The sequence below is a fragment of the Ranitomeya variabilis genome, chromosome 5 (genome assembly GCF_051348905.1).
Source record: "Ranitomeya variabilis isolate aRanVar5 chromosome 5, aRanVar5.hap1, whole genome shotgun sequence".
In the NCBI taxonomy this organism is placed as follows: Eukaryota; Metazoa; Chordata; class Amphibia; order Anura; family Dendrobatidae; genus Ranitomeya; species Ranitomeya variabilis.
Window position 1 is genome coordinate 345087188 of NC_135236.1, and position 25334 is coordinate 345112521.

General features: G+C 47.9%; 1 protein-coding gene across 1 annotated transcript in view; it reads left to right on the forward strand.

Annotated features, from left to right (window-relative positions):
- Positions 1 to 25334, forward strand: part of CPNE8 (copine 8) — a 453180-nt gene that overhangs the window by 406865 nt on the left and 20981 nt on the right. Inside the window, exons 15-16 of the mRNA XM_077264830.1 lie at positions 6657 to 6838; positions 15442 to 15569. Coding sequence (XP_077120945.1) covers positions 6657 to 6838; positions 15442 to 15569 — 310 coding nt within the window. The remainder of the gene's footprint in view (positions 1 to 6656; positions 6839 to 15441; positions 15570 to 25334) is intronic.

A 25334-nucleotide genomic window follows, 5' to 3' on the forward strand; every position in this document is an offset into this window, starting at 1 on the left:
TGAACGGTTCCTAGTAAACCCGTACTGATACTGGGTCATGAGGTTATTCCTCTTCAGATACTCCAGTATAGTATCTCTTAGAAAACCCTCCAGGATTTTACCCACAGTAGAGGTTAAGCTTACTGGCCTATAATTACCAAGTTCAGTTTTTGTCCCCTTTTTGAATATTGGCACCACATTTGCTATACGCCAGTCCTGTGGTACAGACCCTGTTATTATGGACTCTTTAAAGATTAAAAATAATGGTCTATCAATGACTGTACTTAATTCCTGCAGTACTCGGGGGTGTATCCCATCCGGGCCAGGAGATTTGTCAATTTTAGTGATTTTTAGACGCCGCCGTACTTCCTGCTGGGTTAAGCAGGTGACACTTAATGGGGAATTTTTGTTATCACTGATCATATTGTCTGCCATGGGATTTTCTTTTGTAAATACTGATGAAAAAAAAGTCATTTAGTATATTGGCTTTTTCCTCATCCTCATCCACCATTTCACCCAGACTATTTTTAAGGGGGCCAAGACTCTCATTTTTTAGTTTCTTACTATTTATGTAGTTAAAGAATATTTTGGGATTATTTTTACTTTCTCTGGCAATGAGTCTCTCTGTCTCAATTTTTGCTGCCTTGATTTGCTTTTAACAGAATTTATTTAATTTTTTGTATTTATTTAATGCCTCATCACTACCTACTTCCTTTAATTCTCTAAATGCTTTCTCTTTGTCCCTTATTGCGCCCCTTACAGCTCTATTTAGCCATATTGGTTTCCTCCTATTTCTAGTATGTTATTCCCATACGGTATATACTGTGCACAGGTCCTATACAGGGTGCTAATAAACGTCTCCCATTTTCTTTGTGTATTTTTATGTCTCAGGATATCGTCCCAATTAATTGCACCAACATCCTCTCTCATCCGTTGGAAATTTGCCCTCCTGAAGTTTAGTGTCCTTGTAACCCCCCTACTACCCATCTTATTAAAGGATACATGAAAACTTATTATTTTGTGATCACTATTCCCCAAGTGACCCCCAACCCTTATATTTGATATGCGGTCTGGCCTGTTGGTTAATATTAGGTCTAGCAGTGCCCCCCTTCTTGTTGGGTCCTGAACCAGTTGTGAAAGGTAATTGTCTCTCATAGTTGTCAAAATCCGATTACCTTTACTGGAACTGCAGGTTTCTGTTCCCCAATCTATTTCAGGGTAGTTGAAGTCCCCCATAATAATGACTTCTCCTTGAGTCGCAGCTTCATCTATTTGCTTTACAAGGATATTCTCCATTGCTTCCATTATTTTTGGAGATTTATAACAAACCCCTATCAGTAATTTATTATTTTTCCCCCTCCCCTTATCTCCACCCACAGGGACTCTACATTTTCATTTAATTTACCTATATTATCACGCTGGATGGGTTTTAAGGATGATTTTACATACAGACACACCCCTCCCCTTCGCTTATCTGTACGGTCATTTCTGAAAAGGCTATAGCCCTGCAAGTTAACAGCCCAGTCATGGCTCTCATCCAGCCATCTTTCAGATATCCCCACCATGTCTTAATTATGCTCCAACAACATTAATTCTAATTCGTCCATTTTGTTGGCGAGGCTTCTGGCATTAGTGTACATGCACTTGATGTTCCTCTCTGTACCTCTATTCTTTCTTAAATTATTAACTGTTCTAACCCCACCCCCCATGCCACCGCCACCCCCAACTTCCTTATTTGTGCCAAGGTCTCTTTCTGCACTATTTTCCCCTCCTATAAATTGAATACCCTCCCCCCAATCCCTAGTTTAAACACTCCTCCAACCTTCTAGCCATTTTCTCCCCCAGCACAGCTGCACCTTCCCCATTGAGGTGCAGCCCGTCCCTAGCGTAGAGCCTGTAGCCAACTGAGAAGTCGGCCCAGTTCTGCAGGAACCCAAACCCCTCCTTCCTACACCAATTCTTGAGCCACTTATTAACCTCCTTAATCTCCCGTTGCCTCTCTGGTGTGGCACGTGGTACAGGCAGTATTTCGGAAAATACCACGTTGGAGGTCCTTGCTTTCAGCTTGCAGCCTAATTCTCTGAAATCTTTTTTAAGGACCTTCCACCTACCTCTAACTTTGTCATTTGTGCCAATGTGCACCATGACCGCTGGGTCCTCACCAGCCCCTCCCAGTAATCTGTCCACCCGATCAGCGATGTGTCGGACTCGAGCGCCGGGTAGGCAGCACACCTTTCGACGATCCCTGTCTTTGTGACAGATTGCCCTATCTGTTCCCCTAATAATTGAGTCCCCCACTACCAGCACCTGTCTGGCCTGCCCTGCTCGCTCTCCTATTTCCCTCCTTATTGGAGCAGTCACTCCTCCGGCTTTCAGAGGACATGCCTAGCTGCAGCTGTGCTACCCCTGTACTGGCACCCCCCTAATCTGCCAACTTAGCAAACTTATTGGGGTAGGCCAGCTCAGGACTAGCCTCCCTGGCACTCTTCCCTCTACCCCGCTTTCTAACTATCACCCACCTAGCTGCTTCACTGTCCTACAGCTCCATCCTACCATCCCCCCCTCATCTATCCCATTGAGCGTCTGCTCAGTGAGCAGAAGACTCCTCTCCATATTGTCTATGGATCTCAGTGTTGCCAGCTGCACATTTAGATTCAGAATCTGGGTTTCCAAATGCACAACGTGCTCACATCTCGCACAGCAGTATGCACCCTCGACCGGCTGATCAAGGACTGCATACATGTGGCAAGACGTGCACTGGATGGCATTAACAATAGTGGAGCACATTTCCTAATGGGGATTGCACCAGACAGAAACGCTAAATAAAAATAAATACAAAGTATTAATAAAATACAGACAGCAATTCCTCCCTTGGAAACTCCCTGAATCCAAAGTCACTGAATCACAAGTCACACTTACCGCCGTTCACACTTACGCTCAGATCACACTCAGTTCGTTCACACTTGCTAAGCTGAAGATTTAAAGGTTTTTTTTCCTTTTTTCCCTCAGCAGCAATCCACCTTGCTGTTCAATGCACTTCCGAAAAGGACTTGAGTCCCAAACAGCTGCCCCTTATAAACCTTTAATTATGAGCCCCCACCCTAAGTTAACCCCTTGTAAATATAGCTAGTCCCAATTCAGCAACTCACACCAATTCACACAGGTATTTGTTAAAGGCTTTCCAAATACCTCTTCACTGAATCACAAGCAGGGCCTGCGTCAGCACCCGGCGTACCTGGGCAAGTGTCGGGGCCCTGGCGAGACGGGGGGGCCCATTTACGGTGCGTAGCTGCAGCAGTAATACTCACCTCCAGGAGTCGGGACCATCACCATGGATACGCAGAGTGAGTCACTTCCGGGCCGGGCCTGGGACTGAGTTTCACGCAGCTGCAATACTCACCAGTCACCGCCGGCGCTGCCATCACCATGGATACGAGTCACTTCCGGTCCGGCAGTCGCTCTGTCCTGTCACTTCCAGTCACGTGAGAGCTCGTCATCCTAAGAGCTCAGAGAAGAGGACCGGCTGCAGGCGCAGGCAGTGCCAAGCAGAAAGAGAGGCAGGAGCAGCACTAGTCAGGTGCACGGACGGTGCACCCGGTCCCAGACTGTGTCCACAACGGAATGGAAGCAACGGCGAAGTGAAGCAGTGAGTGAAGAGTGAGTCTTCCTCCAAGTTCCTGGTCCCAACGCATTGCGGGGGCGGGTGGGGGTCGGATGCAGCCTGCTGTGAGCCTGGTTGTAGTCCTAGCCTAGACTGTCTGTAAATGGCTGGCTGTGTTACATACTACATACATGGGCTGTGTTATATACTACGTCACGGCCCGGGCCTGTGCTATATACTATGTGGGTGGGTGGGTGGCTGTGTTATATACTACGTGGGCTGTCTGTGCTATATTCTGCGTGGGCTGTGCTATATACCGCATCTGCGTGGGCTGTGCTATATACTGCGTGGCTGTGTTTTATACTGCGTCGGCTGTGTTTTATACTGCGTGGGCTGTGTTTTATACTGCGTGGGCTGTGTTTTATACTGTGTGGGCTGTGTTTTATACTGCGTGGGCTGTGTTTTATACTGCGTGGGCTGTGTTATATACTGCGTGGGCTGTGTTATATAATGCGTGACTGTGTTATGTACTACGTGGCTGTGCAGAATACTACGTGGCTGTTCAATATACTACGTGGCTGTGTTATGTACTATGTGGCTGTGCTATATACTACGTGGCTGTGCTATATACTACGTGGCTGTGCAATATATTATGTGGCTGTGTTATGTACTACGTGGGCAGTGTTATATACTACGTGGCTGTGTTATATACCAAGTGGCTGTGCAATATTTTTTTTTTTTTAATCAGATACATTTTTATTAAGGAAAATCAATGATAACAAATGATATCAAGCTGTTATTCACAGATAATCATTTATTTTATGAACATAACTCCCCCCCTTATCCCTCCCTATCCCCCCCCCTTCGAGACCCCTTTAATGCTTTCCCAAATTCCCATCCGAAATTCCTTCCCCAATTCAAATACAGTTCTATAGTATGAACATCATCTATAACATTATGCATCCTCCCCTCAATTCTAATTCCATTCTATCCATGGCTGCCAAATCTTTTGAAATACATCTAGTTTATTTCTCTTAGTATAGATACTTTTTTCCAATAAAATTATATGGTCCGCCTGCATAAGAAAGTCTCTTCTAGTCGGAGGCTCCTCCCTGATCCAGAACCGAGCTATCAATTTCCTTGCTATGAATAACAGTCTAGCAATCGCCAGTTTAACCATAGATACCGCTGCTATTTCTTCCACATAACCTAATATACAGACCAAAGGGTCTCTGGGAATGACACACCTATATACCAATTCAATCCGATTCAATACAACTGTCCAGAAGGCAGACAATCTAGGGCAGTGCCACAGCATGTGTAACATGTCTGCCTGTTCCTGCGAACATCGTGGACACTCGGAATCAGACCTCAAACCCATCTTGAACAGTCTATCGGGAGTTCTGTAAGCTCTATGAATCACATATAATTGAGACATCCTCCCAGGTTCGCTCATAGAGATCTTAGTCACATATTCTAAAATAGATTCCCATCTATCATCATTTAACTCTCCCAATTCAGCTTCCCATTTCACTCTAGACTTGGTGGGATGTTTGGCTAGAAAGGTGAATAATAAATCTCTGTACACTTCTGAAATTGCCCCCCTTGTAAGGGGCTGTGCAATATATTACGTGGCTGTACTATATACTACGTGGCTGTGCAATATATTACGTGGCTGTGTTATGTACTACGTGGGCAGTGTTATATACTATGTGGCTGTGCTATATACTACGTGGCTGTGTTATATACCAAGTGGCTGTGCAATATATTACGTGGCTGTGCTATATACTACGTGGCTGTGTTATGTACTACGAGGGATGTGCTATATACTACGTGGGCTTTGTTATATACTACATGGGCTGTGCTATATACTACGTGGCTGTGTTATATACACCATGGGCTGTGCTATTTACTACGTGGCTGTGTTATATACTGCGTGGGCTGTGCTATATACAACGTGGCTGTGTTATATACTGTGTGGGCTGTGCTATATACTACATGGGCTTTGCTATATACTACATGGCTGTGTTATATACTATGTGGGCTGTTCTATATACCATGTGGCTGTGCAATATACGTGGCTGTGTTATATACTACGTGGCCTGTGTTATATACTACGTGGCTGTGTTATATGCTATGTGGCTGTGCTATATGCTACGTGGGCTGTGCTATATACTGCGTGGGCTGTGCTATATACTTCGTGGCCTATTTTATATGCTATGTCGGCTGTGCAATATATTACGTGGCTGTGCTATATACTTCGTGGCTGCAGTATATTATGTGGCTTAGCTATATACTACGTGGCTGTGCAATATATTACGTGGCTGTGTTATATACTACGTGGATGTGCAATATACTACGTGGCTGTGCTATATACTACGTGGGCTGTGTTATATGCTACGTGGGCTGTTATATACTACGTGGCTGTGCTATATTTCTCTGCTGTATCTGTGCATCATGAATTGTGGTATGTGATAAAGAGGGGGGCCCACTGAGACTCTTTCGCCCGGGGCCCTCAAAAACCTGGAGCCGGCCCTGATCACAAGTCACACTTACCGCCATTCACACTTACGCTCAGGTCACACTCAGCTCGTTCACACTCGCAAAGCTGAAGATTTAAAGATTTTATTTTTCTTTTTCCCCTCAGCAGCAATCCACCTTGCTGTTCAAAGCACTTGATATGTGGGAAAAAGTTGAAAAGTTCCAGGGAGCTGAATACTTTTGCTAGGCACTGTAGATAAGCCCTGAAAGGCAGTGGCTGTATCATATCGGCCAAAACTGCCGAGAGGTTCCTTTTAAGATGTTGAAATTATTTAAAACTTTTTGATCATTTATAAAATAAAAAAATAAATACAATGGTAATAAAGTGAGGATCATTTCACCCTAATGTGAAAGATTAATTTATTAGCTTATAAGGCTTAAATATATACAGTACACTTCTGTACATGTGAGTGCATTTGTGAAAGTCATATCTCCATTATTTCTGTTTTCGCTTGTTAGTAATTTACTGCAAATGCTTTGCTTTTTTATTTTAATAATAGCAGTAACCAATAAGTAAACTTTTTTTCTGGAACAGGGAACCCTGCACAGCCCACCTCTCTGCACTATATGAATCCTTATCAGCTGAATGCATATGGCATGGCACTAAAAGCAGTTGGAGAAATTATTCAGGATTATGACAGTGATAAAATGTTTCCTGCATTAGGCTTTGGAGCAAAGTTGCCACCTGATGGAAGAGTATGTCATGAATTTGCTTTGGTAAGTTTTTAACTGTTCTTTTTTTTCTATGGCATAATAGAACAATCAAAATCCAGGCAAATTTGATGTGCATTTTATAATATCAAACCAAACTTTTATTGTAAGAATGTTTAAAATATGGAAATTGCACCTTCCTAATGTTATGTTTATAATAGGAAATGTGCATTTGATGAGAGACTAACATGTTGATCTCTCCAATCTTCCTACCCATTTTTTGGGGAAATCAGCATGGCTATTATTTTCTTCTGCCAACAGAAAGCTTCTTGTTTTATTTGAAATCAGCTCACACAATGGCAGACAAATTGAAACTCAATGAAAAATACAACACATTTAAGGTAACATATGACTTTGCAACTACCGTGGATGCATTTCACTGCAAGAAGTCAATGGATGTCTTGGGCACCTTGAAACAGAAATGCTATGTTCACATCTTTCACAGTAAAGTAATTTAGTTGTTCTTGCCTCCTAAGAGTTTATATTATTAGACAGTTCTGTTTTGCTAATTTGTGTGGACATTGTTTTCTGCGGTCACTGTTTTGTGATCATTGTTTTATGGCCACCGGTGTGGCGTGCGCAATCTATAATATAACGCTGGGAGCGTCACTCTGTCCGAAGCCTTTATAGACTGCGCAAGCGCCGGCGCAGTCTGGACCCCACAGAGTGACGCTCCCAGGAGATCGCGGTATGCGTAAGCGCTGAACGCACACCGCGATCTCCAACGGACAAGCAGGGACGAGCCAGGAGGGTGAGTATGCAATATTTACCTGTCCTCTGTTCCATCGATGCACGCTGCTCTATCCTCCACATCCTCTACCTGTGACGTTCAGTTCAGAGGGCGCGATGACGCGCTAAATGCGCGCCGCCCTCTGACTGAATAGTCACAGCCAGAGGATGTGGAGGATAGAGCAGCGCGCATCGATGAAACGGAGGACAGGTAAATATAGCAAGTGCTGGGGGCCTGAGCTACTGGCGACTCCGGCACCTGACCCCCACAGCGCGCCGGTGTCCCCGCCTGCTCAGGCCCCCAGCACTCGGTGCCCAGCACAGCCACGCACAGCCGCCCGCACTCACCACAGCCACGCCCAGCCGCCCGCACTCACCACAGCCATGCACAGCCGCCCGCACTCACCACAGCCGCCCGCACTCACCACAGCCACGCACAGCCGCCCGCACTCAGCACAGCCACGCACAGCCGCCCGCACTCAGCACAGCCGCCCGCACTCAGCACAGCCACGCACAGCCGCCCGCACTCAGCACAGCCGCCCGCACTCAGCACCGCCACGCAAAGCCGCCCGCACTCAGCACCGCCACGCACAGCCGCCCACACTCAGCACCGCCACGCACAGCCACCCGCACTCACCACAGTCACGCACAGCCACCAGCACTCACCACAGCCACGCACAGCCGCCCACACTCAGCACAGCCACGCACAGCCGCCCGCACTCAGCACCGCCACGCACAGCCGCCTGCACTCAGCACCGCCACGCACAGCCGCCCGCACTCAGCACCGCCACGCACAGCCGCCCGCACTCACCACAGCCACGCACAGCCGCCGGCACTCACCACAGCCACGCACAGCCGCCGGCACTTACCACAGCCACGCACAGCCGCCCGCACTCAGCACAGCCACGCACAGCCGCCCGCACTCAGCACCGCCACGCACAGCCGCCCGCACTCAGCACCGCCACGTGCAGCCTCCCGCACTCAGCACCGCCACGTGCAGCCGCCCGCACTCACCACAGCCACGCACAGCCGCCGGCACTCACCACAGCCACGCACAGCCGCCCGCACTCAGCACCGCCACGCACAGCCGCCCGCACTCAGCACCGCCACGCACAGCCGCCCGCACTCAGCACCGCCACGCACAGCCGCCCGCACTCAGCACAGCCGCCCGCACTCAGCACCGCCACGCACAGCCGCCCGCACTGAGCACCGCCACGCATAGCCGCCCGCACTCACCACAGCCGCCGGCACTCACCACAGCCACGCACAGCCGCCGGCACTCACCACAGCCACACACAGCCGCCGGCACTCACCACAGCCACGCACAGCCGCTCGCACTCAGCACAGCCAGTCACAGCCGCCCGCACTCAGCACAGCCGCCCGCACTCAGCACAGCCACGTACAGCCGCCCGCACTCACCACAGCCACGCACAGCCGCCGGCACTCACCACAGCCACGCACAGCCGCCCGCACTCAGCACAGCCACGCACAGCCGCCCGCACTCAGCACCGCCACGCACAGCCGCCCGCACTCAGCACCGCCACGCACAGCCACCCGCACTCAGCACCGCCACGCACAGCCGCCCGCACTCAGCACAGCCACCTGCACTCAGCACCGCCACGCACAGCCGCCTGCACTCAGCACCGCCACGCACAGCCGCCCGCACTCAGCACCGCCACGCACAGCCGCCCGCACTCAGCACCGCCGCCCGCACTCAGCACCGCCGCCCCGCACTCAGCACCGCCGCCCGCACTCAGCACCGTCGCCCGCACTCAGCACAGCCGCCCGCACTCAGCACAGCCACGCACAGCCGCCCGCACTCAGCACAGCCGCCCGCACTCAGCACCGCCACGCACAGCCGCCCGCACTCAGCACAGCCGCCCGCACTCAGCACAGCCGCCCGCACTCAGCACAGCCGCCCGCACTCAGCACAGCCGCCCGCACTCAGCACAGCCGCACTCGGGCAGTAGAGCAGGAGAGAGAAAGATGGGAGCAACATATGGCAGAATGGAAACAGGAACAGGCAGAATGGGTGCAGCACATTACAACAGAATGGGGGCGCAGGATGGGAGCAGCACATGATAGAATGGGGGCACAGGATGGGAGCAGCACATGACAGAATGGGGGCGCGGGATGGGAGCAGCACATGACAGAATGATTGCGCACGATGGGAGCAGCACATGACAGAATGGGGGTGCAGGATGGGAGCAGCACATGACAGGATGGGAGCATCACATGACACAATGGGGGCACAGGATGGGAGCAGCACATGACAGAATGGGGGCACACACATGACAGAATGAGGGTGTAGGATGGAACAGCATATGACAGGATGGGGGTGTAGGATGGAGCAGCATATGACAGGATGGGGGCGCAGGATGGGAGCACATGATAGGATGGGGGCGCAGGATAGAGCAGCACATGACAGGATGGGGGCGCTGGATGGAGCAGCACATGACAGGATGGGAGAGCAAGCTGGGAGCAGCACATACCAGGATGGAGACCATATACCAATATAAATGCTCGCCACCCGGGCGTAGAACGGGTTCAATAGCTAGTATAATATAATTGTGTGGGCACAATGATATGGGCAGTTTTGTTCTGAAACTAGCACTACTACTAAGTCTATACTTTTACACAACAGGCATAATAGTGCTTAAGGCCATTTAGCTAACACCAAGGTGTTCTGAACGCTGTTATAAATAATGGGTCTTATTGTTTTATATATCTGCAGCTCTGGACACTTAGATCACAATATTATCTAGAGGTTTCCTTTTGGATGTGTGGCAAGAAAAGTAAAATGTTTGAGAATAGTGAGGCTAATATATTTGTAACAATATGCTGTGCTATGTGTGTTTTTATTATTGAGGGTAGCCTTTATTTTGAATTCAAATCCTGGATGATTGCTTGTAATCCAAAACATAACAGGTGGTTAACACAGCGCACTATCAAATCCTAAGAACCAGTCAAGTCATTTTGTGTAAATTGGATTAGATGTGGTGAAAGTTTTCGAATATGTGAATTATAGGAAATAGAGTGAATTCTTACTACAACCTTTAAAACATGTTATCCACGAGCAATAGAATATGATAGAAATTTACAAATTCTTTTGTGATTATGATTAACAAGGAGGCGGGTATAATTAGCATATTTCTGACAGATCTATAACTACCTAAAGGGGTTTACTGGAATTGTTCTAAAATTACCAAAGAGTAGAGAATGATGTAAATTAAAGAAATAATCAATAGTATTAAATGGAATTTCACGTCGCTCTACTCGATTCTGCAGAATAGCGATACCATCCTTTATTCATTGACCGCTGCAGCCAATCACTGGCCTTAATGGTCACTTGCCATACATTAAGGGTATGTGCACACGTTCAGGTTTTTTTGCTGTTTTTTCGCTATAAAAACGCTATAAAAACTCATTAAAAGCGCATGCATTATGCATCCTATCATTTAGAATGCATTCTGCAATTTTTGTGCACATGATGAGTTTTTTTCCACGAAAAAAAAGCATTGCGGTAAAAAAAGCAGCATGTTCATTAATTTTGCCGTTTTTTTTTGCGTTTTTCCCACTATTTTATGCATTGGGAAAAAACGCAAAACAAACGCATAAAAAACACATCAAAAACGCGGTAGAATCGCGGTAAAAACGCATGCGGATTTCTGGCAGGAAATGTCCAGTTTTTGTCAGGAAAATTTCTGCCAGAAATCCTGACGTGTGCACATAGCCAAAAACCTCTGAGACAGACCAGTGAATGACTGCTGGATTCACTAGAAAGATGGACAAGATGTTATCTAGGAGGGATTAGCAGGGACCATCAAGCCGCAATTCTAGAGCCATGTGAAATTCAAGAGCTATGTAATGTTTTTTTCCTCATAACATTTTCCATTCTTTAGCAAGTTTTTAAAAATCACAGGTAACCATTTTATGACATAAAATGGTAGAAATTATAGCCCAAAAATATGTCTAAGTTTTATTTTATGTTTTTAGAACAGGCGATGATGTCCTAATTTTGTGCATTTTATTCAAATTATCTATTATTTCACACTGTTGTATGATATGCCAGTTCTAATACATCTCTCCCTATGCCTTTTGTTAGCATTATAATGTTATCTCAAATTAGCCTTCCATCTTTTGATTTTAAATGTGCTAGAACTTTCATGTGTACCTAAGGCATCAGTCACACATTTCACGAGAAGACCTTCTCTAAGGGTACAAGTCTGAAAATAATTTGTGTTGTTATGTAATGTAATATCTAATGTTAAACTATATTTTAACCTAATTTGGCTTTCAGATCACTGTACTGACAGTGCAGTAAAATGCATTTTTATTTTGATCAAAATGCTTGAGAAATTCTTTAAACAAAACAATACTCTAATATCTTTGACTCCCAAAATATTTTCTTATCCATACTCTGTACATAGTCTACTGTAAGAAAAATATAAACTGAACTTGGCAAATAAGCCATTACCTGATATTAATCAATTGTTAAAAAAAAAAATTGTTGGGGGGGGGGGGGATAATTCTGAGTCAATAGTTAAAAACTTGCTGTAGTGTGGGCAGTGAAATGAAGACACTTAGCGTCCTACCATTAGTAATACCAGGCATGCTCAGTTGCATGTGTTATATAGATACATTCGCTAAGGTATTACTACCTAAAATACAATTGTATTCAGCCATATAATAAAGGGAAGCACCATGAAAAAAATATGCCAGAAACAATGGCAGAATAGCTTTTTTATATGCTCACTCATCACCCCAAAAATATTAATAGTTATGCATTAATCTTAATAGTTTTACATTATAAGCACCACAAAATTCTTCAATAAAAAAAATAAAATCTAAATAAAAATGGAAAGATAAAAATCTATAATATAATGCTGGGAGCGTCACTCTGTCCGAAGCCTTTATAGACTGCGCAAGCGCAAGCGCCGGCGCAGTCTGGACCCCACAGAGCGACGCTCCCAGGAGATCGCGGTATGCGTAAGCGCTGAACGCACACCGCGATCTCCAACAGAGAAACAGGGACGAGCCAGGAGGCGGAGGGTGAGTATACTTACCTGTCCCGTTCCACCGACGCCATTCCGGGCCATGAATATCCCCCTGCTCCCGGAATCGGCGCCTGCGCAGTCCGCGCTTTCCGGCGCCATTTTCTTGAAGACACATTGCAGTGTGTCTTCAAGAAAATGGCGCCGGAAAGCGCGGACTGCGCAGGCGCCTTTTCCGGCACCAGGAGGACACAGAAAATCTGTCCTCCTGGTGCCGGAAAAGGCGCCTGCGCAGTCCGCGCTTTCCGGCGCCATTTTCTTGAAGACACACTGCAATGTGTCTTCAAGAAAATGGCGCCGGAAAGCGCGGACTGCGCAGGCGCCGATTCCGGGAGCAGGGGGATATTCATGGCCCGGAATGGCGTCGGTGGAACGGGACAGGTAAGTATACTCACCCTCCGCAAGTAACAAATTGCTGTGCCATGAGGCTGTGGCACTTCATGCCACAGCTATTTGTTACTTACGCCACTTACGTCCACAGCCACCGCACCCAGCACAGCCACACACAGCCGCCCACAGCCGCCGCACCCAGTACAGCCGCCGCACCCAGCACAGCCACGCACAGCCACCCACAGCCGCCGCAACCACCACAGCCACCGCACCCAGCACAGCCACGCACAGCCGCCGCACCCAGCACAGCCGCCTACAGCCACGCACAGCCGCTGCACCCAGCACAGCCACGCACAGCCGCCCACAGCCACGCACAGGCGCCTACAGCCACGCACAGCCACTGCACCCAGCACAGCCGCCGCACCCAGCACAGCCACGCACAGCCCCGCACAGCCGCCCACAGCCACGCACAGCCGCCGCACCCAGCACAGCCGCCGCACCCAGCACAGCCGCCGCACCCAGCACAGCCACGCACAGCCGCCCACAGCCGCCACACCCAGCACAGCCGCCGCACTCAGCACAGCCGTCAACAGCCGCCGCACCCAGCGCAGCCACGCACAGCCGCCCACAGCCACGCACAGCCGCCCACAGCCACACACAGCCGCCCACAGCCGCCGCACCCAGTACAGCCGCCGCACCCAGCACAGCCACCCACAGCCGCCGCACCCACCACAGCCACCGCAACCAGCACAGCCACGCACAGCCGCCGCACCCAGCACAGCCGCCGCACCCAGCACAGCCGCCGCACCCAGCACAGCCACGCACAGCTACGCACAGCCGCCCACAGCCACACACAGCCGCCGCACCCAGCACAGCCACCGCACCCAGCACAGCCGTCCACAGCCGCCGCACCCAGCACAGCCACGCACAGCCGCCTACAGCCACACACAGCCGCCTACAGCCACGCACAGCCGCCGCACCCAGCACAGCCGCCGCACCCAGCACAGCCGCCGCACCCAGCACAGCCGTCCACAGCCGCCGCACCCAGCACAGCCACCCACAGCCGCCCGCACCCAGCACAGCCACGCACAGCCGCGCCACATACAGCCGCCCGCACTCAGCACAGCCGCCGCACTCAGCACAGCCACCGCACCCAGCACAGCCGCCCACAGCCGCCTACAGCCACGCACAGCCGCCGTACCCAGCACAGCCGCCGCACCCAGCACAGCCACGCACAGCCGCCGCACCCAGCACAGCCACCGCACCCAGCACAGCCGTCCACAGCCGCCGCACCCAGCACAGCCACGCACAGCCGCCCACAGCCACACACAGCCGCCTAGAGCCACGCACAGCCGCTGCACCCAGCACAGCCACCCACAGCCACCGCACCCAGCACAGCCGCCGCACCCAGCACAGCCACCGCACCCAGCACAGCCGCCGCACCCAGCACAGCCGCCCACAGCCGCCGCCCACAGCCACACAGCCGCTGCACCCAGCACAGCCACCGCACCCAGCACAGTCACCCACAGCCGCCCGCACCCAGCAGCGCCACGCACAGCCGCCCGCACTCAGCACAGCCGCCCGCACTCAGCACAGCCGCCCGCACTCAGCACAGCCGCCCGCACTCAGCACAGCCGCCCGCACTCAGCACAGCCACCCGCACTCAGCACAGCCGCCCGCACAGCCGCCCGCAGTCAGCACAGCCGCCCGCACTCCGCACAGCCGCCCGCAATGATGGGGGCGCAGGATGGAGCAGCACGTGATAGGATGGGAGCGCAGGATGGGAGCACATGACAGGATGGGGATGCAGGATGGAGCAGCACATGACACGGTGGAGCAGCACATGACAGGATGGGGCGCAGGATGGAGCAGCACATGACACGGTGGAGCAGCACATGACAGGATGGGGATGCAGGATGGAACAGCACATGACACGGTGGAGCAGCACATGACAGGATGGGGGCGCAGGATGGAGCAGCACATGACAGGATGGGAGAGCAAGATAGGAGCAGCACATACCAGGATGGAGACCATATACCAATATAAATGCTCGCCACCCGGGCGTAGAACGGGTTCAATAGCTAGTTACAATATATGGCTCTTGAAATGTAATTATTTAAAAGAAACAAAAAAAAATGCTGCATCTTTTAAGCCATTATTGTTTGAATCATTAAAGGATCAAAGATCATAGACTTCTCAAGAGTATATTAATTATCAGGATGTTCTTCCACTTCATATCCTGCACTAGGATCGGTGCGGAAAGATCACCACTTTAAAATGCAGTAAATCTTTTATGGTCGCTATTCATATTATTTAAATGAAAAATAATTTGTGTAAGACTTAAAATTATTAAATCAGGATTCATAGACCTAATGATAATGCACTATAGGAGATTGGATTTCTTGCTTTCTTATACTTATTTGCCCATTTTTGTGCGTATAAAAATATATGAATGTGTGTATAAAAATATATGATTTTTTTTTTTGTATATAACAGAATGGCAATCCACAAAACCCATATTGTAATGGAATAGATGGAGTGATGGAAGCATATTACAGAAGCTTGAAAAGTGTACAGCTATATGGACCAACAAACTTTGCCCCCGTAATTAATCATGTAGCAAGGTAATAGAGTTTTGCTTTCAGTTAGAAGTATTTTTCTTTGTCTTTAACAATAAGTTACACTTTAATGATTTTAGGATAAACTAATGCTTTCCCTCCCACACAGTTTACTATTAATTTGTTCCAGGATAATAAATCTAAGTAAAAGTATTGTAACTTGAGACTATGGCTCTGTGTTGCAAAGACTTAGGCTATGTTCACACTTTGCGGTTTTTGCTGCGGATCCGCAGCGGATTTGCAGCTGCGGATCCGCAGCCGTTTTCCATGCAGGGTACAGTACAATGTTACCCTATGGAAAACAAAAACCGCTGTGCCCACTTTGCGTTTTTCCGCTTGAAAATCAGCGGAAAAAAAAGAAGTAGCATGTCAATTCTTTCTGCGGATTCCGCAGCGGTTTTCCACCTGCACCAATAGGAAAGTGCAGTTGGAAACCCGCAGTGGAATCCGCAGTAGAAACCGCACAAAAAACTGCAGTGAAAACCACCGCGGATTTGCATTGCGGTTTTTCCAAATCCGCAGCTGAAAAATCCGCAGCAAAAAAAGGATAGTGTGAACAAGGCCTCAAGGTGTGATCCTGAAATAAGAGAAAATGAAGATTATCCCCATCTCGACATTCCGCTTTTCCATTTTTACACTTTCATTTTTCCTCCCCTGCGCCTCTCCCCCTCCCTGTATCCCTCCCTGTCCCTCCCTCTCCACTTCTCTCTCTCCCTTGCCCTCCCCCTCCCTGTCTCTCTCCCCGTCCCTCCCTCTTCTCTCTCTCTCTTGCCCCTGTCTCTCTCTCCCACTCCACCTCTCTTGCTTGACTCCCATCCAGTGGCTTCAGAGTATCGACATGGCTGCTTGACCAGGATCCTGTTTGTCAATCATGTCATGGCTGCTTGAGCAGCAGGGTCATGCAAATCGATTCACTTATCTTTTACTTCTACAATGCAAATCCTAAAGTTAATTCAGCCTAGTTGTCTTTGTTTTTCCTGCATTCGGTAGAACTTGGAAACTCCAGCTATAGAATATGTATGAATAAATAATCTTAATTATAGCACTATATAGCGATGCAGTCATGTCAGACAATTGCAGCTTTCCATATGATTTTACAAAAGAATGTCAGAAATTGTGACATACACACTCACAGTAGAAAATTAACCATGCTGCTGTCTCAACCTAGCGCTAAATGTAATATATGTAGTTTATTTATTTATGGAGACACTTCCATGCAAGTCTAAAAATACTGTCTGTAAGGGAAATATTACATTCAGTGACAATATTAAATATTCAGTATGTGATTATGAGCACAAAATTACTGAATGCATAAGTACTAACCCCTATAAGGCCCATGTTTACATTTCTTTGTATTCATACGTTTAGTGTGTTATTCTTGGAAGGCTCTGAATGTACTTTCTAATCATGTTCATAAACCTCTATTTAAAAGGTGGAGGACAAAGGAGTGTCTTTTTGACCTCCTTATAGATGTTGGATCCCCACTAATCTGATATTGATGAGGATGGGTCATCAATATTGTAAGTCTAAAAATGAAGATTTGTCAAATGTTACTGCAGTGATAGTGATAGATTTAAAGTGATAGATTTAAAGGGGCCATCTTCTACTTTTATATTAATGATCAATCCCTAGAATAGGTAATCACTACAAGATTGGAGAGGGTCTGACACTCAACACCCCCACTGATCAGCTCTGCATACTGTGTAGTGGCTGCTGTTGTGAACTGCAGATCGACCCATATTGAAGAAAATATAATTGGGGATTGTATTGTGAAGGTTGCAAGACATTTAAAATACAGAGTTGAGTAAAAAAGGATGACTGATTTGATTACTTTGTGTAAGGTCCTTGAGTAGTAGTCGGGTGACTTTTGTAGGTATATTATTACAATTTCTTCAAACACCTTGCCTACACAACCCATTTCTGAATGAATAATAAAGTGTTGCATTTTTTCAGGAACAATTGTAAAGAATGTAAACTTTAAAGGTGTTGTCCAATATTTTAAACTTTGTCTCTAAATATCTTTCAAAACGAAGCACTTTTCAAAACTGACTTGTATAAAAGTTGATACCACTCTCTTGCTAGCATCACTTCTGTTTTTTTTTCTTATAATACCATATTTAATTTGAAACTTTGAGCATGCATGGTATAGGAAGAAGGAAGGGAGTATTCAGCGCATCCATCCAGTTTGAGTAAAATTTCAATTTTATTTGAACATTTTAGAAAACAATTTTAAAAAAGAGAGAAAGAGACTCTCTGCCTGACACATTTCTGGCGCACCACGGTGCCCTTAGTCATATAGATCCTATGACTGTCTGAGCGCGAAGGTCCACAACTTTGCGAATTGCAGTGATAAACCCCCTCGCTCCCAAATGTTCGATTCGCTTCATCTGGTACAGAAGTGGTTGCAGCCAGAGTCCTCCACCCCAGCATAGATAGTAAAGCGGTTCGTAATGGACAGATTTATCTACTCCATTCCCAGGCCGCTGCAGACCTGGGTTGCCGAGAAGGATCCCTGAAATGCGCATGACCTGGTTGGCCTAGTAGATAGGTACCAGATGGTTGAGAGGTCCCTAAGGAAGCCAGGTGATGTTGCATCCCCATAATGGGGTACCCAGAGGGAGCCTGAATCCCAAAAGAGGGGTAGTAGAGTCACAACTAGGGGGAGTCCCAAGTGGTCGCTGAGGGGTTGAAAAAGGCCGCTGGAAAAGACTTGCTCTGACAGACATATCACAGCCCTGGTCATAAAGCTGCCTGGTGTCCTATGTCCTACGAACAGATGCACTGTAGTGTGAGGAGGCACTGTTCGTACTATGCCTACCTCCTGCAGTGTGCACTATCAACCATGTGAGGGACCGCAGGCATGTCCCGTAACAATAAATGGGGTACTGGAGTCAGGACTCTTTGACTCGGGGAGTTTGGTGACCCTGGTAATGGCCACACTCATCCACCAGTTGATCCCCGGAAATTACACGGGCATTCGCTGTATTCACAGGGATTCCAAGGACTACCCCGTTGCCAGAGTGTCTATAAAAATGAACTGTGGTGCTGAGACCTGGTGATAATAGGGCTGGACTTTAGCTTGTTTTGGGACTTATGAAGGAAGGCGGAAGTACCAGGTGACTCAGACAGGTTCCACCATGATGAATGCCCATTGCAGTCGGAGGCAGACAAGTTTCCCCCTGCATGTCTTTGTTGGTGACGAGGACAAGATGGCGACCAATGAGGCCGAGATTTTTGAACTGGGTGTTTCTGGGGGAAATTTGGGGACTGCTGAAATGTGGGATCTTACACTAGAAGGGGCATTTGACAATGTAACTGTGATAAATAGGGTCGCTGAAGAGCCGGGGGCTGACACCAGGTTTCCACATTTTGCTTTAAATGAGGAGCTGCTATATCGCGTCACTAAGAGAAAATGGTAGAGCAGTTGTTATTACCAGATCCCTATAGGCATAGGGTACTAGATCTGTCCCATTCTCATGTCTTGTGCGGGCATCTGGGAGTAGACAAAACTCAAAAATGGGTCCTTCGGAGAGGTTAAATACTGCTGGTCCTGCCCTACTTGTCACCTAACTGTTCCTGTATCCCACTTCCAAAGTCCCCTAGTGCCATTGTCCATCTTTGAGGTACCATTTGATCGGATTGCCATGGACTTTGTAGAACCCCTAGTTATGTCTGCCAGGGGGCACCAGCACATCCTAGCAATGATGGACTGTGCAACACGATACCCGGAGGCGGTACCACTGAGAAACTCCTCCACCAGGAGTATAGCCCGAGAGCTAGTCCATATTTTCATGGGATAAAGCCACAAAATTAGACGTGGCTGTCTCAAAGTGACTAACAGATTTGCATAGCCCTTTGAAGATATGGGGATACTTAAGGATTTCTTAGAAATAAAGGCAGATAGCTTTCTTAAAAGTACCTGATAAACCTCTGCTGGGGCCCTAAAGCTAGCCATTTCAACATTGTTTACAGCTAGGTCTTTAATGATATGGTTAGATCTTCTAGAAAGCCAGCTGAAGGCTAAGATGGCAAGGAAGAACATTTTGGCTACAATTCTGTTGATGCGGGGGCAATGACTTTTCTGTCTGATGTATCAGTGGATTGGCTGCTAGATCAGCAGCACTTTCTAATGTAACCCGTACCGCTCTCTGGTTAAAGTGCTGGCTGGGAGTCATTCAAGCCAAGTAAAAGTTATGTTCTATCCTTTATGAAGGAGAATTGTTATGATCTGGTGGCCTAAGAGCAGCATGGGACGTACTCTGGAGAAGGTGGCACCTGTACTGACCGCAGACCCTGAACCTAACACCGCAACTAGAAGTAGCCGTGGAATGTACCTAGCGCTCCCTAGACATCTCGACACAGCCGGAGGACTAATTACCCCTAGAGATAGAAAAGGGAAAACTACCTTGCCTCAGAGAAAATCCCCAAAGAACAGGCAGCCCCCCACAAATATTGACTGTGAGAGGAGAGGGAAAAAACATACACAGACTGAAATGAGAATTTAGCAAAGGAGGCCACTTCTAGCTAAATAGAAAGGACAGGACAGAGTACTATGCGGTCAGTATTAAAACACTAGAAAATATCCACCACAGAAAATACAAAAACTCCACAGCTAACTAAAGACATGGAGGGAATATCTGCATCTCCAGAGATACCAGCTTGGCTAAACAAATCCTTATACAGACCAAGCTGGACAAGACAAAACATGGAAAATAACTGAACAATAAGACCACAGCATGTGGACAGCAAAATCAAGGCCAGAACTTATCTTTGTTGAAAAGAACCGCAAAGCAGAAGAGACCAGGCAGGGATGTGAATCCTCCAGGAACAATGGACAACTGGCACTGACTAAAGGGTGAAGCAAGACTAAATAGCCCTCTCCAAATTGCAAAAAGTGAAAACACCTGATAAATGCTGTGATTCAGAGACAGCAGGGCTACCACTTACAACCACCGGAGGGAGCCCAAGAGCAGAATTCACAACAGAGAATATCTGTTTGTCCCAGTCTTAGATGACCTTCTGGAGTAAAAAAAAATTTGTTGAACAACTGGATTCTCAGCCGAGTGAGATCAGGCTGTTCCTCCACTGAAGTTTATAGGGACATCTCTTTGAACTTCCCTAGACGAACAGCTAGCCTTGGAATCAGAGGCCATGTAGCTGGTAAAACATTCAGTCCTTTTAGAGGTTCCTGTATAAGAAAAAGGGAAGGATTTCATTCCCTATCTTTTTGATAAAACAGACGGGAGTTTCAAAATGATAATCAATCTGAAGTGCCTGAAAAAGTAGAAAATATGCAGCCAAGTGTCAGAGGCAGTAGAAGTTCCCATGACTCTCAGAAAAGCTATGTATTTGCTGGGTTCTCTGACTCCTGTATCCCGCCAGAATTATCGGCCCAGTTTCGCATCAGGGTAATACAGCGGGGTGTCCTGGCGAATGAATACATATTGAAAGGTCACATGGAATGGAGATTAACAGTGTGATGACACCGCATCAATCTGGCCACTGGTGTGTGGGTGAATTATTCTTAATTATGCCAGATGTACTGTTCCTTTGTTCAGTAGGTCAAGGGACTTGAGCCATTGTTTCATGTGAGACTGTCCATTGACCCTTGTGTGTTAATTTGTGGAATGCCTGCTGATTACGTTTTGCATCATCCCCCTGCGGTATACTAGTATGCACAACTTGGAGGACAAATATGCAGTCTAAATGAGCAATCAAACATTTACCTCCCCCATTTTACCCAAATCCTATGGAGTAATGCGCTGAAATTAGTGCGATGGGATATAAAACGGCCTTTCTCCTGTCACTGGTGTGACTCTACAGGACATCAGTCCAGGAACCACGGTTCCAGCTGGTGAAATACAGATCTACTCTACTGCTCATCATTGATCAGGTGTCGGACAATGGTACACTGTATAATTTTGACAAGGCTGGTAATCAATGGATTTTATTAGAGCATGTTCCAGGTCAAGGCCCATTCCCAGTCCAAAAGTCCCTCCTTGGGATTTGAATCTAGTTCTGACAGCTTTGACAGACTCTCCATTTGAACCTATGGACTCCGTATTGGTTGAATGGTTGAGTTCCTCACTTTAACCCCTTCCCGACCTGTGACACAGCGTATGCGTCATGAAAGTCGGTGCCAATCCGACCTGTGACGCATATGCTGTGTCACAGAATGATCACGTCCCTGCAGATCGGGTGAAGGGGTTAACTCCCATTTTACCCGATCTGCAGAGACAGGGGGAGTGGTACTTCAGCCCAGGGGGGGTGGCTTCACCCCCCCCCCCCCCCGTGGCTACGATCGCTCTGATTGGCTGTTGAAAGTGAAACTGCCAATCAGCGATTTGTAATATTTCACCTATGAAAATGGTGAAATATTACAATCCAGCCATGGCCGATGCTGCAATAGCATCTGCCATGGCTGGAGACCCCGATCTGCCCCCACCCCACCCCACCGATCGCCTCCCCAGTCGTCCTTTTTGCCCCGATCTCCGTTTCGCTCCCCTCCTCCCTCCTGTCGGCTTCCCCGGTCCTCCTGTCCGCTCCCCAGGTCCTCCGATCCCCCCCCCCCCCGTGTTCCGGTCCCACCCCCCCATACTTACCCAGCTCCGATGTCCTTCCCGGTGTCCGGCCGTCTGCTTCATGGGCGCCGCCATCTTGGAAAATGTTGGGCGCATGCGCAGGGCGCCCGCCGAATCTGCCAGCCGGCAGATTCGTTCCTGCACATTTTGGTCGCTGTGATAAGTTCTATCACAGCGATCAAAATAAAAAAAATAGTAAATAAATCACCCCCTTTATCACCCCCATAGGTAGGGACAATAATAAAATACAGAAAATATAATTATTTTTGTTTTTCCATTAGGGTTAGGGGTAGGGGTAGGATTAGGGGTACGGTTAGGGGTAGGGTTAGGGGTAGGGTTGCACTTAGGGTTGCACTTAGGGCTAGGGTTGCACTTAGGGTTGCACTTAGGGCTAGGGTTGCACTTAGGGTTGCACTTAGGGTTAGGGTTGCACTTAGGGTTGCACTTAGGGTTGCACTTAGGGTTGCACTTAGGGCTAGGGTTGCACTTAGGGTTGCACTTAGGGTTGCACTTAGGGCTAGGGTTGCACTTAGGGTTGCACTTAGGGCTAGGGTTGCACTTAGGGTTGCACTTAGGGTTGCACTTAGGGCTAGGGTTGCACTTAGGGTTGCACTTAGGGCTAGGGTTGCACTTAGGGTTGCACTTAGGGTTGCACTTAGGGCTAGGGTTGCACTTAGGGTTGCACTTAGGGTTGCACTTAGGGCTAGGGTTGCACTTAGGGTTGCACTCAGGGTTGCACTTAGGGCTAGGGTTGCACTTAGGGTTGCACTTAGGGTTGCACTAAGGGCTAGGGTTGCACTTAGGGTTGCACTTAGGGTTGCACTTAGGGCTAGGGTTGCACTTAGGGTTGCACTTAGGGCTAGGGTTGCACTTAGGGTTGCACTTAGGGCTAGGGTTGCACTTAGGGTTGCACTTAGGGCTAGGGTTGCACTTAGGGTTGCACTTAGGGTTGCACTTAGGGTTGCACTTAGGGCTAGGGTTGCACTTAGGGTTGCACTTAGGGCTAGGGTTGCACTTAGGGCTAGGGTTGCACTTAGGGCTAGGGTTGCACTTAGGGCTAGGGTTAGAATTAGGGTTAGAATTAGGGTTAGGGTTGGAATTAGGGTTAGAATTAGGCTATGTGCACACGGTGCGGATTTGGCTGCGGATCCGCAGCGGATTGGTCGCTGCGGATTCGTATCAGTTTTCCATCACGTTTACAGTACCACGTAAACCTATGGAAAACCAAATCCGCTGTGCCCATGGTGCGGAAAATACAGCGCGGAAACGCTGCGTTGTATTTTCCGCAGCATGTCAATTCTTTGTGCAATTCCGCAGCGTTTTACACCTGCTCCATAATAGGAATCCGCAAGTGAAATCCACACAAAAAACACTGGAAATCCGCGGTAAATCCGCAGGTAAAGCGCAGTGCGTTTTACCTGCAGATTTTTCAAAAACTGCGGAAAAATCCACACAAATCCGCAACGTGAGCACATAGCCTTAGGGTTGGAATTAGGGGTAAGACTAGGGTTAGGGGTGTGTTGGGGTTAGGGTTGTGGTTAGGGTTGGGATTAGAGTTAGGGGTGTGTTGGGGTTAGTGTTGGAGTTAGAATTGAGGGGTTTCCACTTTTTAGGCACATCAGGGGGTCTTCAAACGCGACACGGCGCCACCATTGATTCCAGCCAATCTTGCGTTGAAAAAGTAAAATGGTGCTCTCTCCCTTCCGAGCCCCGACGTGTGCCCAAACAGTGCTTTACCCCCACATATGGGGTACCAGCGTACTCAGGAGAAACTGATCAACAACTTTTGGGGTCTAATTTCTCCTGTAACCCTTGGGAAAATAAAAAATTGCGGGCTAAAAAATTATTTTTGAGGAAAGAAAAATGATTTTTTATTTTCACGGCTCTGCGTTATAAACTTCTGTGAAGCACTTGGGGGTTCAAAGTGCTCACCACACATCTAGATAAGTTCCCTTGGGGGCTTAGTTTCCAAAATGGGGTCACTTGTGGGGAGTTTCTACTGTTTAGGCACATCAGGGGCTCTGCAAACGCAACGTGATGCCCGCAGAGCATTCCATCAAAGTCTGCATTTCAAAACGTCACTACTTCACTTCCGAGCTCCGGCATGTGCCCAAACAGTGGTTTACCCCCACATATGGGGTATCACTGTACTCAGGAGAAACTGGACAACAACTCTTGGGGTCAAATTTCTCCTGTTACCCTTGGTAAAATAAAAAAAATCAGGGCTAAAAAAAAAATTTTGAGGAAAGAAAACGTATTTATTATTTTCACGGCTCTGCGTTATAAACTTCTGTGAAGCACTTAGGGGTTCAAAGTGCTCACCACACATCTAGATAAGTTCCCTTGGGGGTTTAGTTTCCAAAATGGGGTCACTTGTGGGGGGTTTCTACTGTTTAGGCACATCAGGGGCTCTGCAAACGCAACGTGACGCCCGCAGAGCATTCCCTCAAAGTCTGCATTTCAAAACATCACTACTTCACTTCCAAGCCCCGGCATGTGCCCAAACAGTGGTTTACCCCCACATATGGGGTATCAGCATACTCAGGAGAAACTGGACAACAACTCTTGGGGTCAAATTTCTCCTGTTACCCTTGGGAAAATAAAAAAATCAGGGCTAAAAAATTTTTTTTGAGGAAAGAAAACGTATTTATTATTTTCACGGCTCTGCGTTATAAACTTCTGTGAAGCACTTAGGGGTTCAAAGTGCTCACCACACATCTAGATAAGTTCATTTGGGGGTCTAGTTTCCAAAATGGGGTCACTTGTTGGGGGTTTCTACTGTTTAGGCACATCAGGGGCTCTGCAAACGCAACGTGACGCCCGCAGAGCATTCCATCAAAGTCTGCATTTCAAAACGTCACTACTTCCCTTCCGAACCCCGACGTGTGCCCAAACAGTGGTTTACCCCCACATATGGGGTATCAGCGTACTCAGGAGAAACTGGACAACAACTATTGGGGTCAAATTTCCCCTGTTACCCTTGGGAAAATAAAAAAATTTTTAGCCCTGAATTTTTTTTGATAAAAGAAAAATTATTTTTTATTTTCATGGCTCTGCGTTATAAACTTCTGTGAAGCACTTGGGGGTTCAAAGTGCTCACCACACATCTAGATTAGTTCCTTGGGAGGTCTAGTTTCCAAAATGGGGTCACTTATGGGGAAGCTCCAATGTTTAGGCACACAGGGGCTCT